Here is a 15,000-nt window from a genome sequence, read left to right on the forward strand (position 1 = left end):
CACACAGACCGATCCACTAATCAGATTTCAGCCAGTCCAATCAAATTTATTCCCCTTTGAACCTGCATCGATCGCTAATCTCAATAAACGCAATCCAAGCACCGGGATACTCCCTCAGTCACAGTCAGCTCATTCCACTGTGATTAATTAGCTAAATAAAGCACCGATAAAGGGCTACCATGGACAAAACATCCGCTATAATTTAACATCATGAGATTCTGTTAGCAAAAGGGGGGAAAAACGTACAGTGCGAAATCCACCAGAAGCTTCTTAATGACTGAGCGCTAATCTGAAGGAATGCTGAGAGCTCTGTCCATAAATCCCTCGCACAAAAGCACCGTTCAGTCCTGAGCATGAGCAGGAGCTGTGAAGATTAACCTTTGGGTTATAAAGTGTGTGCTGGGAATAAAAGATACACTTCTTATGATATGATATGATATGATATGATATGATATGATATGATATGATATGATATGATATGATATGATATGATATGATATGAACACTCAAATTCCTGAAGTCATGCTGCATTAAAACCTCAAATCTCCGCTTCCTGCCATATTAATTATCACCGTGTCTCCCAGGATGTTCCACATGAAACTCCAGCACATGGTAGTCTAACCGTTACCATGGCAATGCCGACACTGGAGACTCCTTCCATGAAACTCCAGCGTCGAATAAACCAGAAATAATTCCAGACGGTTTCCGTATTTTTCCGAACACCAGAGAGGCTTACAGCAAGCATGTCAATTTTTTTGGCATCACCAAACTCTACTACTTTCACATACTTGAACAGGGGTGTGTAAACTTTTAAATCCATTGGAAATAAACCATTCCACCCAGTGAGGTCTCAGTGACCAGTGAGGAAACCTACACCACTGCCCACCCTTACCACCACCAGAGCATGGTGGAGTTAATCCCTGACATACAGATCTCATGAATAATGAAGAGTTTTTGCTGCTTTAACAGAAGAATGAAAGACTTTACTTCCTGTAGGAGACCCAGGGCTTGGCGGTGACAAACGGACGGAGGAGAGTTTGGACCCGACTCTCCCAGCACCAGAACGGGGGGTAATAGGTCTCCGTCACCACGGGGCAATTCTCCTTCAGAAAGTCATAAAACTTCTTCCCTCCAGATACAAGCGTTGGTTTCTGTGAGAGAGAGAGAGAGAGAGAGAGAGAGAGAGAAAGACCAAGAGAGAGAGAGAGATAGACCAAGAGAGATAGACAGAGAGAGAGTGAGACAGAGAGAAAGAGAGATAGACAGAGAGAGAGATAGAGAGACAGACAGAGAGAGAGAGAGAGAGAGAGAGAGAGAGAGAGAGAGGAACATCATTCTGTGTGATATTTAGAATGCTACTTGACTTTGTTTGTATCGATCGAACGCTAGCTTGGTCACATGACACGTTCAGCTCCTGTGTATAAAGTTTAAGGATTTCAGTATCTCTGTGGCTCCACCCATCCACCTCATCACCAGCTAATGAGATGACGCGATTCATGACCAAGCGAGACGGTGAACTGTGATTGGTCGCCAAGTATCTTGTCCTAAAATCATTTAATACAATTTCAGGCGAAAACTAATTTAAAAATAAATACAGAAGCATCTTCAGAGAGTTGATGTTTCTTCAGGTCACACTAGTGCCACCATGTGGCTCTGTTCATGATGTCATCCAAACCAGTTGATCTCAGGCGCCACAAACTCCGCCCATTATGAGATTAGTTGTTGATTATTACCTATACCTGCCCCGCCCATTATGAGGTGAATTGTTGATTATTACCTAAACCTGTCCCGCCCATTATGAGGTGAATTGTTGATTATTACCTAAACCTGTCCCGCCCATTATGAGGTGGGTTGATGATTATTACCTAAACCTGTCCCGCCCATTATGAGGTGGGTTGGTGATTATTACCTAAACCTGTCCCGCCCATTATGAGGTGGGTTGATGATTATTACCTAAACCTGTCCCGCCCATTATGAGGTGAATTGTTGATTATTACCTAAACCTGTCCCGCCCATTATGAGGTGAATTGTTGATTATTACCTAAACCTGTCCCGCCCATTATGAGGTGGGTTGATGATTATTACCTAAACCTGTCCCGCCCATTATGAGGTGGGTTGATGATTATTACCTAAACCTGTCCCGCCCATTATGAGGTGGGTTGATGATTATTACCTAAACCTGTCCCGCCCATTATGAGGTGGGTTGATGATTATTACCTAAACCTGTCCCGCCCATTATGAGGTGGGTTGGTGATTATTACCTAAACCTGTCCCGCCCATTATGAGGTGGGTTGATGATTATTACACTCATTTAGCAGAAGAAGTAGCACTGGTTGAATTGGGAACTGTGGCTTGTACAGCACCAGAAATCCAGAAGCTCCGCCCACTTGGCGTTTGAATAAATCAGGACACGAGCTTAAACACTTTAGGAAAAGAAAATAAATCAACTTCTGTGAAGAGAAAGACGTTTTAAGGCCACGTGCTTTCAGACCTGGACCTTATCTTAATGTCTTCAGCTGTTCTGTTTGTTTGTTTGTTTGTCTTTCTCCTTGTGAAGCGTTTCTCCATGTTCGCTCCAGGAATCGTTCCCGATCCTGGTCCTCCGTTTCCGGCTTTTGTTTGTATTGTTTATTGTTATTGTATTGTTTATTGTTATTGTATTGTTTATGTTGCCTGCCTTCAAGTTGACTTCCCTGCTATGGATCTCATCCCGTTAAAAGCTAATTTTTTAGCTGCTTTTGAGTCGCGTGAACACCTCCAGTGTCTAATTAGCACAGTGATGGAGTGTTCAGTGTTCCATCAATGCAGTGGGTGTTCATTACAAATGCGTGTTAAATACGAACTACTGATGAACTACTAGCTCGTGGGGGACATGGCAAAGGATACCGTGGCACGCGCACAGCCAATCAGCTGCTTGTTACTAAGCGGTCTGAATTATTATTATTATTTCTTTTAAATCGGATTTATTTTAAATATTAAATAAATAAATAAATAACTGGTGTATAAATGATTATACCTACCTGAGTCCGTGAAGTCATAATAATAATAATAATAATAATGATAATAATAATAATAATAACACGTCTCGTGCATGTGTATTGGTATGAGACCTCGATGCCGGTGTGTGTATGTGTGTGTATGAGACCTCGATGCCGATGTGTGTGTGTATGAGACCTCGATGCCGGTGTGTGTGTGTGTGTGTATGAGACCTCGATGCCGGTGTGTGTGTGTGTGTGTGGCCTGCAGAATGAATCTCTTGCATCACTGACGGAGAGTGGTGGCGCGAGCGGCGCCCGGTAATGTCCCACAAGCCAAGACAAGACAAGCTGCGCGTGCTGCTCAACGTTTTTTTTTTTTTACTGACCTTGCTGCATGTAACGCATGCAATGCAACACATCATCAAAGCCTGCTCCCGGTGTTACCTTGGCTACAGACGTCCAGTAGTAGCAGGCGTAGGCGGCGCCAAAGCCGAGCGCAAGCGCCAGCCCGACCCCGGAGCCGAGGAACCCCCCGACCCGAACCTGGTTCTCTAGATACACCGACAGCTCCTTCGTTAGCACGTGCAGGTTGAGATCCAATGACATCATTTTTTTTCTTTTTATAAAATATATATATATTATTATCGAATATAATTTCTAAGCACGGCTTTGGTTCTGGTGCGCGTGCGTCAATCGCCCCGGTGCGTTGCGGCAGAGCGCGAGAGCCGGCTGAGCGCGAGCGCTTCGGTTGTCTCCCCGCGTCCGTGAAGCGCAGTGTGCAGCGGCAGAGGAGGAGCGCGCCGAAGTCTCGCGAGATCTGCAGACTCCAAAGGGGCTTTACTACGTTTCCACGGAAACCGAACGACGCCTGGCTCGCGACTAGGACAACAATATTTATTTATATATATTTTTTATACACACACACAACATTTTTATGTGTTTGAGAGAGACACAGAGAGACACTATAGAATCATTTCTAATTTTCCCACTTAAAAAAAATTAAAACTTTTATACTTGTAACATTTCACACAAACACAGGCTTAAGCACGTGCTCTAACGCCTTATCGTTTCCATAGCAACAGCTCAGCTCATCATATGCTCCAAACAATTTTCTCAGACGAAGAAGACAATTCGTTTATTTAATCTTAAAGGAAGTAACAGTGCTGATTCTTTATTTGTCTAATATTCTCTAATCATAACAAAAACAAAACTTTTATTTTATTATTAATAGAAATCCGCCACGTAATTGAGCAGTAAGTAAGAAAGCACCGTGATGGCCCCTAGTGACCGAATTAATTAAAGCGTATATTCAATTACAGGATGTAACTGATGCCGTGAAGAGTTTAACGAAGAGACTCTGGGGGAAAGGAAGACGGTTCTCTGTTAAATCCTTTACAGATTTAATCAGGCCACAGAGTCTGGGGCTGCGGTTAGAAATGAAACCTACTGCACACTACTGAAAGGAAACAGAGCGCTTACATTAAACTACAGGAGAGAGAGAGAGAGAGACAGAGAGAGAGAGAGAGAGAGAGAGAGAGAGTAAAAGAGAGAGAGAGAGAGAGAGAGAGGAGAGAGAGAATAGTAAAGATCACTGAACTTCAGGAAACGTGTTCTGACAAGAAAGAAAGAAAGAAAGAAAGAAAGAAAGAAAGAAAGAAAGAAAGGAGTTGGAGATGATGATGGTGATGATGATGATGATGATGATGGTGATGAGGACCTTTATATTACTATAGTAGTGAAGTGGTAGTAGAGGAATAGAGTGGTATTTATAAAGGTATACTGTTAATACAGTAGCATTCCTAGTGCACTGGTGTGAGTATAGTAGTATTCACAGAGGTGTAGTATTCACAGAGGTGTAGTACCCACAGAGGTGTAGTACCCACAGAGGTGTAGTACCCACAGAGGTGTAGTATTCACAGAGGTGTAGTATTAGTCTGGCAGTGTATAATGATGAATACAGTGATAAAGGTCATATAAAGGTATTACAGAGTATGACTGACTCATCTGTTAATATTAATATGGTTTTCTATTGTTTAAAGTAGAGCCTTTGACTACTACCACAAAACCAGTGTCTGCTGCCTCACCCAGAACACCACGTGAGTTTCTTCTACAGTGGGATAGAGGGATGTGTACAGCTCTAGTTAAGTATACTGGTGTCTGTAGTGAGAGAAGTATTGACCCTTTTTAGTGAATTATTTATATAGTATAGTGGGATGTCCGTAAGTATGTACAGTGATATTAATATGTCTCCATGTCCATCCTTACACATTGTCTAGCTTATCTTACCCAATCGTCTCTGCATTTTATACTGAACTTCTGCTTCAAATCTAATCCGTAATGCTTTGTTTTTCTGTACCAGGGGCTGCTGTAGAAGTTTATGAAAACGGACCCGTCATTTTTGTAATCCGTTGTGTGCCCTTCGTCACTTTACTGCTGGTGAGTAGATCAGGTGAGTAGGAACCGAAAACCAGTGTAAAAATACTGACAAGAAAAGCTGAGTGGTTGGCTAAGTTACGTTAGCAACATAAAAGCTTTCTTTCAGAGAAATGCAGCTCGCTACACCACAAGCTGCAGGGCTAAACCACATAATAGTGTCAGAGAGAGAGAGAGAGAGAGTCAGGGAGAGAGATCTGTCTTAATTGTAGAAAAAAAGTTCACTTTGCATAACAAGAATAATCCATTTTTATATAAATATAATAAACAAAGACAAATAAAACATTAATCTCTGCTGCGATTGTGTTCCTAAGGTCCAGCAGGAACAGCAAGAAAGTAAGGCTTGGTGGTGGAGGAGGAGAATGAAGAAAATGGACGAGAACATCCGGAACAAGAAAAAGAAGAAGAAGAGAGAAATAAACAGTTAGGACAAGAAAGTGGAGCGGAAACTGAAAACAAATGAATGAATTAATGGGGCAGGAAAGAGACTTGAGCAGAGGAAGTGAGGAACCGGATGAATGTGTTGAACAGTTTATGAATTAGCCGATTCAGGAAAGCGCTTCTGTGCTGCGTGCTAGAAATCATCCAGCAGAAGGATGGTCAGATACAAAGCACTGGCTATTTTATTATCAAATGGATAGAGACTCATAGATATGCAAATAAGTGCTCTTGTACTGAGTTGCAGTGTTGTTTTATTTTCCATCTCAAGAGTCAGCCGTGTGTCAGCTCTCCAACAACGATTCCAACACCAAACTATTTCCATCTCAGTCCACGACAAAGTGCAGTGGTAGGCTGTCCTCCTGGTCCTGTACAGAGTCCCTCTCATTTCTGGGGTAGCTGCTTGAACAGCTACAGCCTTAGTGAGGCCTCTACAGCTGTTAACATCTGCTTTTCTTTCTGAGACTCCAAACACCCCTTTCACCCCGTCTTCCTTTTCTATAGTGGGGATGTGGTAGCTTAGTGGTTAAGGTGTTCAAAGGTTGTGAGTTCGAATCCCAAGTCCACCAAGCTGCAACTGCTGGGCCCCTGAGCATGGCCCTAAACCCTCAAATGATCAGTTGAATAAAATGAGATAAATTGTAAGTCACTCTGAATAGGGTCAGAAATGTAAATGTAAAATGTAAATGCTATCTCTCTGAGGGAAGGCCTGGGCAGCTGTGCTGATGTTGTGGGCAGTCAGGACACTTCCAGAACTAATGCCCTCTTTCGGGGTATGGTATGAGAAGTGTTTGAACATTGACATTGGAGGGATTTACATTTACAGAATATGGCAGGCCCCTTCATCCAGAGTGACTTACATTTATCTCTAGAAATTTATTTATCTAGAAATGAGCATTTGAGGGTTAAGGACCTTGATCAAGGGCTCAGCAAACAGCAGTGAACTCAAAACCTGCCAACACCTTAACCACTGAGCTACCACTACCCCAGGGTTATCCAAGTACACTACGCAGTCTTCCTTCACCTGCACCTGCTTCATTAACCCCTTAAAGCTAGCCGAGGCATCACCCTGAAGGGCATGATCCTGAAATGCTACAGCATTACCCCCGGGGTGAATGAGTGCAACCTGATGATAACCACTGCATTGGTCCTGAAGCTGAAACACTCAGAACTGCAATCTGGTTTGATCAGTGTATTGCAGAAAATCGGAGTCCTGCTTGGTGATGGCATTGAGGTGGCAGTAATCCACACAGAACCCACAGGTACTATCCTTCCTCCTGACTAGTACAGCTGGGATCATCCAGGGGTTATTTGATGGCTCAGTCACTCTGAGACTCTGTATCAGCAGACTTCCAGTTACCAGTTACTGCCAGAGAGTCCAGGAAAGTCCTAGTGGAAGAGATTCTGATTGGTTTAGTGTTCATTGTCAGCCAGAATGTATTATTTTGTGTATTTTTGTAAATTAAGATAAAAGAGGTCTATAACTCATACACTTGTTTCTTTCTTTGGTCCTCAGAATTCGATGGTGTGTGCCTTCAAGTCAGCTGTGTTACTCAAGCACAATCTGGCCTTTAAAAATGATGCTTTACTACCACTTCCTGTTTCAAAAACGTTGCTTAAATTGTACTTCATTGTGTCTCAGAAACAGGAACAAAAGTCAAGCTTGGGCAAGTTTTGTGGTCAATCTGGAGGCCCAGGTGTTTGTTTTAATATCTGTTGTAGGTCTGTAGTCAAAGCCTTGTGTGTGTGTGTGTGTGTGTGTGTGTTTGTGGGTGAAACAGTACACATGAAACAGTATCTCTGTGTGATATCAGAGTGTGTTGGGCTTTCAAACATGCAGCATCTCTGTCGTCTACTTGGGGGCCTTTTTATTTCCTGTGTCTGTGGTGAGTCCGAGAACATACAATATCTCACATAAAAAGATCTCACATGCTCTTTCTTTTAAACTCATCCATGTTCCCTTTGTAATTCAAGATATTAGAAATCATCATTAGACAAAATATAGGTAAAGTACATAAGTAATGATTAGGGAGCCAAACACCGAGTGATGGAATTCGCTGGGTTTGTTAGTTATGAGAAAAAATTCTTCTCCTTTTTGTCTTTGTCAATAGTAAAAAAAAATAATAACAATAATAATAGGTATATTTATTAATTAATTCATGATTATTATCCACTTCTGGAATAATTGCGTAATAATAAGAATTAATTAGCAGAAACCACAGTAATATAAACATTTTTTAAAAAAATGTTTATGTATATTTTTTGTTTTATTGCGCAGTTTGTTAAACGTCCTTTTGGGGTTATTTTTTAATTTTTCTTTTATTTTACCCGGGAAAAGCGCAGTCATATTTAAGCACAATTTAATGTATTTAATTTTTTTTGTTCCTAAATTAATCACATGGTGTTGGTTTGTTTATTTGTACGGTTTATTTATTTATGGAAATATGTATAAGTTCTTCACTTATTTATTTAGTTTAAATTGTAAATCAAATTAAGTTTCTTAAAGTTGTTTTAAGGAATCTTTTTTTTCCTTTTTTACAATTAAATTTTTCAAGTTTATTTATTTATTTATTTATTTATTTATTTATTTATTTATTTTTATCTATAGGATTTTGTGAGCTAGAATACAATCAGAATTTGTTTTGTTTTAATTTATAAAATGTTTTTGCTTTACACCAGTGTCACCGCAGGAATCAGACAACTCCAGAATTATTGGCACCTTTTCTAAATAATGGCTAAAAATGAATACGTAAAATAACCATCACACATTATGGCCTTGTTTGTTAAGCTTGGAAATGAACAGATTTATGCCTAAATGTCTCTGAGGATGGTTCACACGAATAATCTAAAGATCTATCACACAGCATCACCTCAGGAAACAGTCCAGAACTTCATTTAGACGTTTTGACTCCAACAGATCAGAAACCACTCCCACTCCAGTTCCTTTTAACACTTTTCTAAAAGAGATATCATTTATAAACATTCCTCGTATTGACTCAGGGAATTTTTCCTCGTTACCGTCACCTCTGACTCACTCATTAGGGATAAATCTATGAATTGAAAAGTTTTATCCTGCATTGATATATTGTCCATTGTATCATTTTTATGAGGCTTTTAATGGGAAATCTGGTCCTCATGAAAATGCTAGACGAAATAGATGAAACTAATATAAACCTCCATTTAATCATACTTAATCCTACATTCTGGTTATATATATGTATATATACACTTGTATATCTGGACTATACTGTAAAGATGTTTCTTTCTTTCTTTCTTTCTTTTTTTTTTTTTTTTACAGCAAAATAAATTATATTTTTTGTTTATTTTTGTTATGTTTACAGATGTGCTTATCCAGAGTGACTTATAGAAGAGCTGATAGTTTTAGAGAATTTTTCCATTCTCGATCAGACACACATCCTCATGCTAGTTCTCATGCTACATTTAGTGAAAAGGAGTTGCTTATATTACTGACATTAATTAAAGAATATGAAAAAATAAGAAAGTGAGCTGGCACTCGACCATTAATAATAATAATATTATTTAAATTTTTAATTTATTTTTTTTTTATTTTAACTTTTATTTATTTTTTTATTTTTATTATTGCATTTTATTTATGAAATGGTTGTATTGCCACAGAAGTGAGTCAAAATAGCTTCCATTTCTGTTCTTCACACTTTCATGCTCCTAGCTGCCTGTACTTTTTCACCTTTTCTAGAGTTTTGTGGGAGTCGCTATATGCAAATTCTCAGAAAGCGCTTTTCATTCTGTGGATGAAGAACATACAGTTTCTGACACTTTTGCATTTACAGCATTTATAAATAAAAGATTAATAAATTAAGGAGAATTAATTTCTATTAATTATTGTATATAATTTTTAACTTCTTAAAAATTTTTATGCAATGCTACCAAACATTCCATTAGGAAATTATATTTTCTGAGAACTTTTATTTTTAAATATGAATATTAAAATATTTTAAAAAGTAATTCAAATTATATTTTTTATGTATTTATGTCTACATTTATTTAAGTTATAAAATTAAATACAATTAAATAAAAATATTTTTAAAAAAGTCAACAGAATATTGGGCAATAATAAGATTTTTCTTATTTATTTATTTATTTATTTATTTATTTATTTATTTATTTATTTATTTATTTATTTATTTATTTATTTTTTAAATCAGACTTGTTCATAAACACCATGTTTTCATAAAGTCACTAATCCCACTGTAAAATATATAATATCTCACCTCCAAAAGTATTAGCACCCTATCTGTACTCTTACCGGCAAAATATCCTTTAAAAATATTGGTGTTCTTTCTGTCCACTCGATCCAAAAGTATTGGCACCCCATCCATCCACTTGCCTCCAAAAGTATTGGTGTTCTATCTACCTACTCAGCTCCAAAAGTATTGGCTCCCCATCTGTCCACTTGCCGTTCTATCTATCCATCAAATTTGCTCATAAGCACCATCTTTTTAATAGATAAAGCCCCAAATCCCATGGTAAAATATGTAATATCTTGCCTCCAAAAGCATTGGCACTCCATCCACTTGTCTACAAAATATTAGCCTCCTGTCCATCTTTTGCAGATGCAAGCACTACTTTCTTAGGATTAGGATTTTCTTCAGAACATTTACATATCTAGTATAACATTATTATGTCTTATTTTCTCAGTTGGTGTCAGTAAATGTTTATTTGAGTGTAAACACTATAGTACTACATAAAAGTGAAGCTACTCAGCACATCAGTAAGGGTTTAATAACTTGTTGCCAGCTGAAACATGTTAATCACTGTCATTATCCAGTGGAAGCCTCCTATCTAATTGCTCACTTAAATCCACGTTGTGATTTTTTTTAGAAAATATTTAGATTTTAATTTGGATTTATCTGATTATCTGAATATTTTTAGTACTGTACTGTACTGTATGCCTGTTTCTTTCTTTGTCCCTGATTTTTTTTTTTTTTTTTTTTCATTTTATCCCTTTCCAGGTTCCACTGATTCTTTTTATGTGACTCAGTTTCCATCTGAAGTCGAGCTGACTGAAGGAAAAGAAATTCAGATCATCTGCAGCTGGAACATCACTGTTCAAGGAGCAAAAGTGAAATGGTTTAAAAACAATCAGAAACTTGAATTGAATCAAAGTGACAGATTCACAGAAACCTGCAAAAACAAGAACAGTACAACATTAATGATAAAAAAAGCTGAGAGAAGTGATGAAGGTCTTTATATTTGTGAAATTACACAAGACATACCTCATCTGCTGAAGGTAAACGGAACCGGGACAAACGTATACGAGAGACGATATGGTGAGGATGTTTCTCATAAATTTATCATTAAATGTAAAAATACACCTGAACAATAAAAACAGCCTGGATGAGACTCTTGATGAAAGAAGCTGAAGAGTATCTTAGAATGAATTCATTAAGCAAGTGGTTTATTTAACATCATTATTACATTATTATTGTGCTTGAGTAACATAATGACTTATATATATATATAAACTTTTATATAATTCTAAAATAAAATTAGTGTGAGTGTTACATAATGAGTGTTACATTTCTTAAACACAACTCTTTATAAATATTTAAAGAGATGTGTTTTTTTGAGAATCAGGAACTGCTGCATTATAAACAGCAGTTACACACCCTGGCCAAACGGGGGCGATGCAAACATGACTGCAAATTTTTCTGACATCAGACTTAAGGTCCTTCAGTTATTTCTGATAATATTCAGTATTTTTCAGTTAGTAAAGCACAATCCTGATTGGGATATCGGTCAGTATAATATATCAGTGTCTACAGAGCCACACTGCAGTGTTAGTGATGATCTCTGCAGCTGTAGTTGTGACAGTGTGTGGATCTAAATGTAAACTTCAATGTTAAATATTATAGAATCTTGTTTTTATTGTTTTATCCAGTGCTTACTACTGAGGGACCCATTTTATTGACCTCACCTCGTATAGAACGTAAGTAAAATTATTTCTGTTCATGTTATTTTGGTTAGCCTGTGCAAGGTTCATGAATTAAAGCTTTATTTATTTATTTATTTATTTATTTATTTATTTTATTTTATTTTATTTTATTTTATTTTATTTTATTTTATTTTATTTTTTAGTATAATTTAATTATTGAGATTACCAAGGCTTTTTTTAAAGTACATATACTTATATTCACATATACTACTTACATTATTACACATAACTTTATTTATGGATGTCTATGCTCTGATTTCTTTTCGTGTGTGGATTGCATGGGTTTTTACCAACGTCTGATGAAAACTTCACCTCAATATACCCTTTAGAAATATATCTACTAAGAAAAATGGTTTTGTGATCAATGCTTATTTTACCCGCTGTGTATTGCTGAATATTACTGGTCCAGTGTGAAAATTTTGAATGGTTTCAGTTTTATTTTTGCAGGATTGTGGGGACCGTATGAGGAAGCAGGTAACAGGACTTACGCTGGGCATGTGATCTAAGGCTTTACTAGAATATCAGCAGTGCCACTGAGTTACTGTAGACATATCTTTAGTGGTATAGAGTTTGTTGTTTGGAGCTAAAATGTATGTGTGGTGATAATAAAGGCCTCTTCTTACTGGTAAGGTGCTGAAGTAGGCCAGAGTGGTGTGGGAGCAAATCCATGGTTTCCATGGATTCCAGCAAATGGTCAAACAACTCCTCATCAAGAGAAACCAAAGGGACATAAAATTCACCCTGCATGTCCAGACATTGGCCTAGGGCAGTGCTAGCAATGAACTGGTACTCAAGGCACCAGGGTCGTCAAGGGTTGAACACGAAAATCCTAACCCAGGTGTTTACCAAGTTACCCTTGATTCCCTTATCAACATGTCCATTTGTCTTGTTATGCTGAGGAACTGAGGAGGAATCTGAGCCGCAGCCATCCCAGTTCCCAAAGTCCACCCATGTGGCAGTCCTCAGGACACTGGGACGGCTGCCGTTCAGATTCCTCCTCGCTTTCTCAGCTGCTCTGTTTCCTTCTTGATTTATGGTACGGATCTCTTTGAGGAATGAGTCCACTTCTGGTCAATTTCTAATGTGTCATAATGTCTAACTTGCATCATCTTCAACACCTGCAGTATTCCTTTGCCTATTATGATGTGATGGGGAAGTTGTTTTCATCATTGCATGTCAAGCGGGTTTAGACTATGTTGCTCTCTAACCACTTCTCTGTCAAAGGAGAGAATTGTGAGGTTCATGTGATGAGAGTGGGCTCATAACAACTCAGCATGCACTGAATCCTCCAACTCCTACATGGGAAATACTGGTGGCCTCATATGCTCCACAAATTCATTACCTCATGCTCCACTTGCACTCAAGTCAAAAATACCTCCTACCCTCCCTGCTGGGGAACCCCTTCCTCTACCCATGCATCAGACCCCGCTCACAGCTGACCTTTTTATCACAGATCTTCCTACGTCACAGAACATTACAGTTATCGTGGTTATCGTTGGTGATTTCTACAAATCATGATGCCTGATTCTCTTACCAGCAGAACTACTCTTTAACAACGTCTTCAGGTACTTGGCACCACATGAGTGATATGGGTATGTGGTAGCTTAGTGGCTAAGATGCTGTGCTACTGATCGGCAGAGTTTGAATCCCCGGTCCACCACCTACTGCTGGGCCCCTGAGCAAGGCCCTTAACCCACAATTGCTCTCATTTTTGTATAAAAAATGAGATTAAATGTAAGTCATTCTGGAAAAGGGCGTCTGCCAAAATGCCAGAAATGTAAACGGAGGAGTTCAATATCTAGGGAGATTCATGTAGAACCCTGGTGTTGCTCTGATATTATCACCAGGTTACCACCCCCAAGCTAATGGACAGGAAGAAAGAGCTAGCCAGAAGATCGGGCATTTTATACGAAGGTTCTGTAAAGGGTGACCAGTCAGGAAGATTGGTCATAGTTCCTTCTTTTGAGTATGCACTCAATTTGCACTCAACAACCAATCAAACCCCCTTCCAGTGATCTAGGATACCATTCCAATGGGATATCTCACTCGCTGTAGACAAATGGATCACACATTTCTGTCTTTGCTCCTATTAAAAGAATGTATTAGTATTACTAGTAATATTGTACAGTAGAGTTTATAATAATATAGTAATACAGTGTTGTACCAAACCAGACAAGTGGGTTCCTGGAACCTTCTACCCTCGGGCCTGTAGAGCACTGTGTACCTGTAATCCCATGTATTTGTAATAATATGAGTTTTTTTTTTATTGTTGTCACTAGATTATAACAGACCAGACTCTCGCTCGATCCCTGATACTGAGCGTAAGTATGTGAATTATCCAAAATTTTTGTGTATAATATACTGTATATGTACATGCTAACATGTTTCTTTATCATTCAAAGACTGATATATGAAAAGTTGTTCCTTAATATTCAAAATTTAGACTTTAGCTTTGTGGGAAATCTAGAACATATTCTCATGGTCACATAATTTACTTTTAATTTTTTGTTATAGTTTTAACTTAACTAGTAGCGCTATATTAAATAAATTTTTACAAAGTGTAACTCTCTCTTTTTTTTTTCCTCTCAGGACCTGATCCAGGAAATGGACCGGTCCTTTTTGCAATCCGGTGTGTGCCCTTCATCACCTTACTCCTGGCTGTGTGCTATCTTAACAGAGATTACAAAAAGAGCAAACGGATAAAATCAGGTGATTATAAAGGATCTAAAAATCCAGATTAATAAAAATACTGTAAAAATAAGGAATTTGAATTAGCAGTTCAGGCAGAATTAGCTAGAATCTTTCAGTATAAGTGTTAGCATGTCTAGCTTTCTTTCAGAGAAATGTAACTAGCTACACAACAAGCTACATGGCTAAGCTAATTAACGTAGCCACATAAAGGTTTCGTTATAGAGGAAAAAGTGACATTGTTTATGTAGTAATATAGTGGCTGTAACTAGCTATGAGGAGGCCGAGCTTCAGACCTCTGGAGATTTAGAAGGTTCTCATTTCGTCATGGAAACAGAGGAACGTTCTGACCAAACGAAGTTTACAGCACTGTGGTTAATGAGGGAGAAGAACCTTTTAAATCTAGACGTCAGACATGTGAAAGTTCACCAGAAAGAAATACCTGATAAACTGCTGTGTTTGTGTTTGTAAGGAAGACGAAGAGCAGAA

General features: G+C 38.3%; 2 protein-coding genes and 1 long non-coding RNA gene across 5 annotated transcripts in view; 2 read left to right on the forward strand and 1 right to left on the reverse strand.

The window, feature by feature from the left end:
• abhd3 (abhydrolase domain containing 3, phospholipase) overlaps positions 1-3,752 on the reverse strand; it is a 29,142-nt gene extending 25,390 nt beyond the window's left edge. Inside the window, exons 1-2 of one of the 2 annotated variants that reach the window (XM_058394070.1) lie at positions 3,423-3,752; positions 988-1,151 (exon numbers count right to left, since the gene is read on the reverse strand). In XM_058394070.1, coding sequence (XP_058250053.1) covers positions 988-1,151; positions 3,423-3,587 — 329 coding nt within the window. In that variant the 5' untranslated portion in view covers positions 3,588-3,752. Of the gene's footprint in view, positions 1-987; positions 1,152-3,364 lie in introns of both variants that reach the window. The other variant, XM_058394071.1, reaches the window with a different exon arrangement.
• Positions 3,753-7,670: 3,918 nt separating this feature from the next.
• LOC131356667 (uncharacterized) lies at positions 7,671-11,817 on the forward strand. The gene is made up of 3 exons (XR_009205052.1): positions 7,671-7,735; positions 10,841-11,158; positions 11,770-11,817. It is a non-coding gene; the product is annotated as an uncharacterized LOC131356667 (long non-coding RNA).
• A 154-nt stretch (positions 11,818-11,971) lies between these two features.
• LOC131355744 (cilia- and flagella-associated protein 251-like) overlaps positions 11,972-15,000 on the forward strand; it is a 4,582-nt gene continuing 1,553 nt past the window's right edge. Inside the window, exons 1-3 of one of the 2 annotated variants that reach the window (XM_058394198.1) lie at positions 11,972-14,144; positions 14,413-14,532; positions 14,984-15,000. The exon at positions 14,984-15,000 is cut by the window's right edge and continues 1,553 nt beyond it. The gene's annotated coding sequence lies outside the window, so the exon portion shown is untranslated. The remainder of the gene's footprint in view (positions 14,145-14,412; positions 14,533-14,983) is intronic. The other variant, XM_058394197.1, reaches the window with a different exon arrangement.

Source organism: Hemibagrus wyckioides, linkage group LG07 (genome assembly GCF_019097595.1).
Source record: "Hemibagrus wyckioides isolate EC202008001 linkage group LG07, SWU_Hwy_1.0, whole genome shotgun sequence".
Taxonomy (NCBI): Eukaryota; Metazoa; Chordata; class Actinopteri; order Siluriformes; family Bagridae; genus Hemibagrus; species Hemibagrus wyckioides.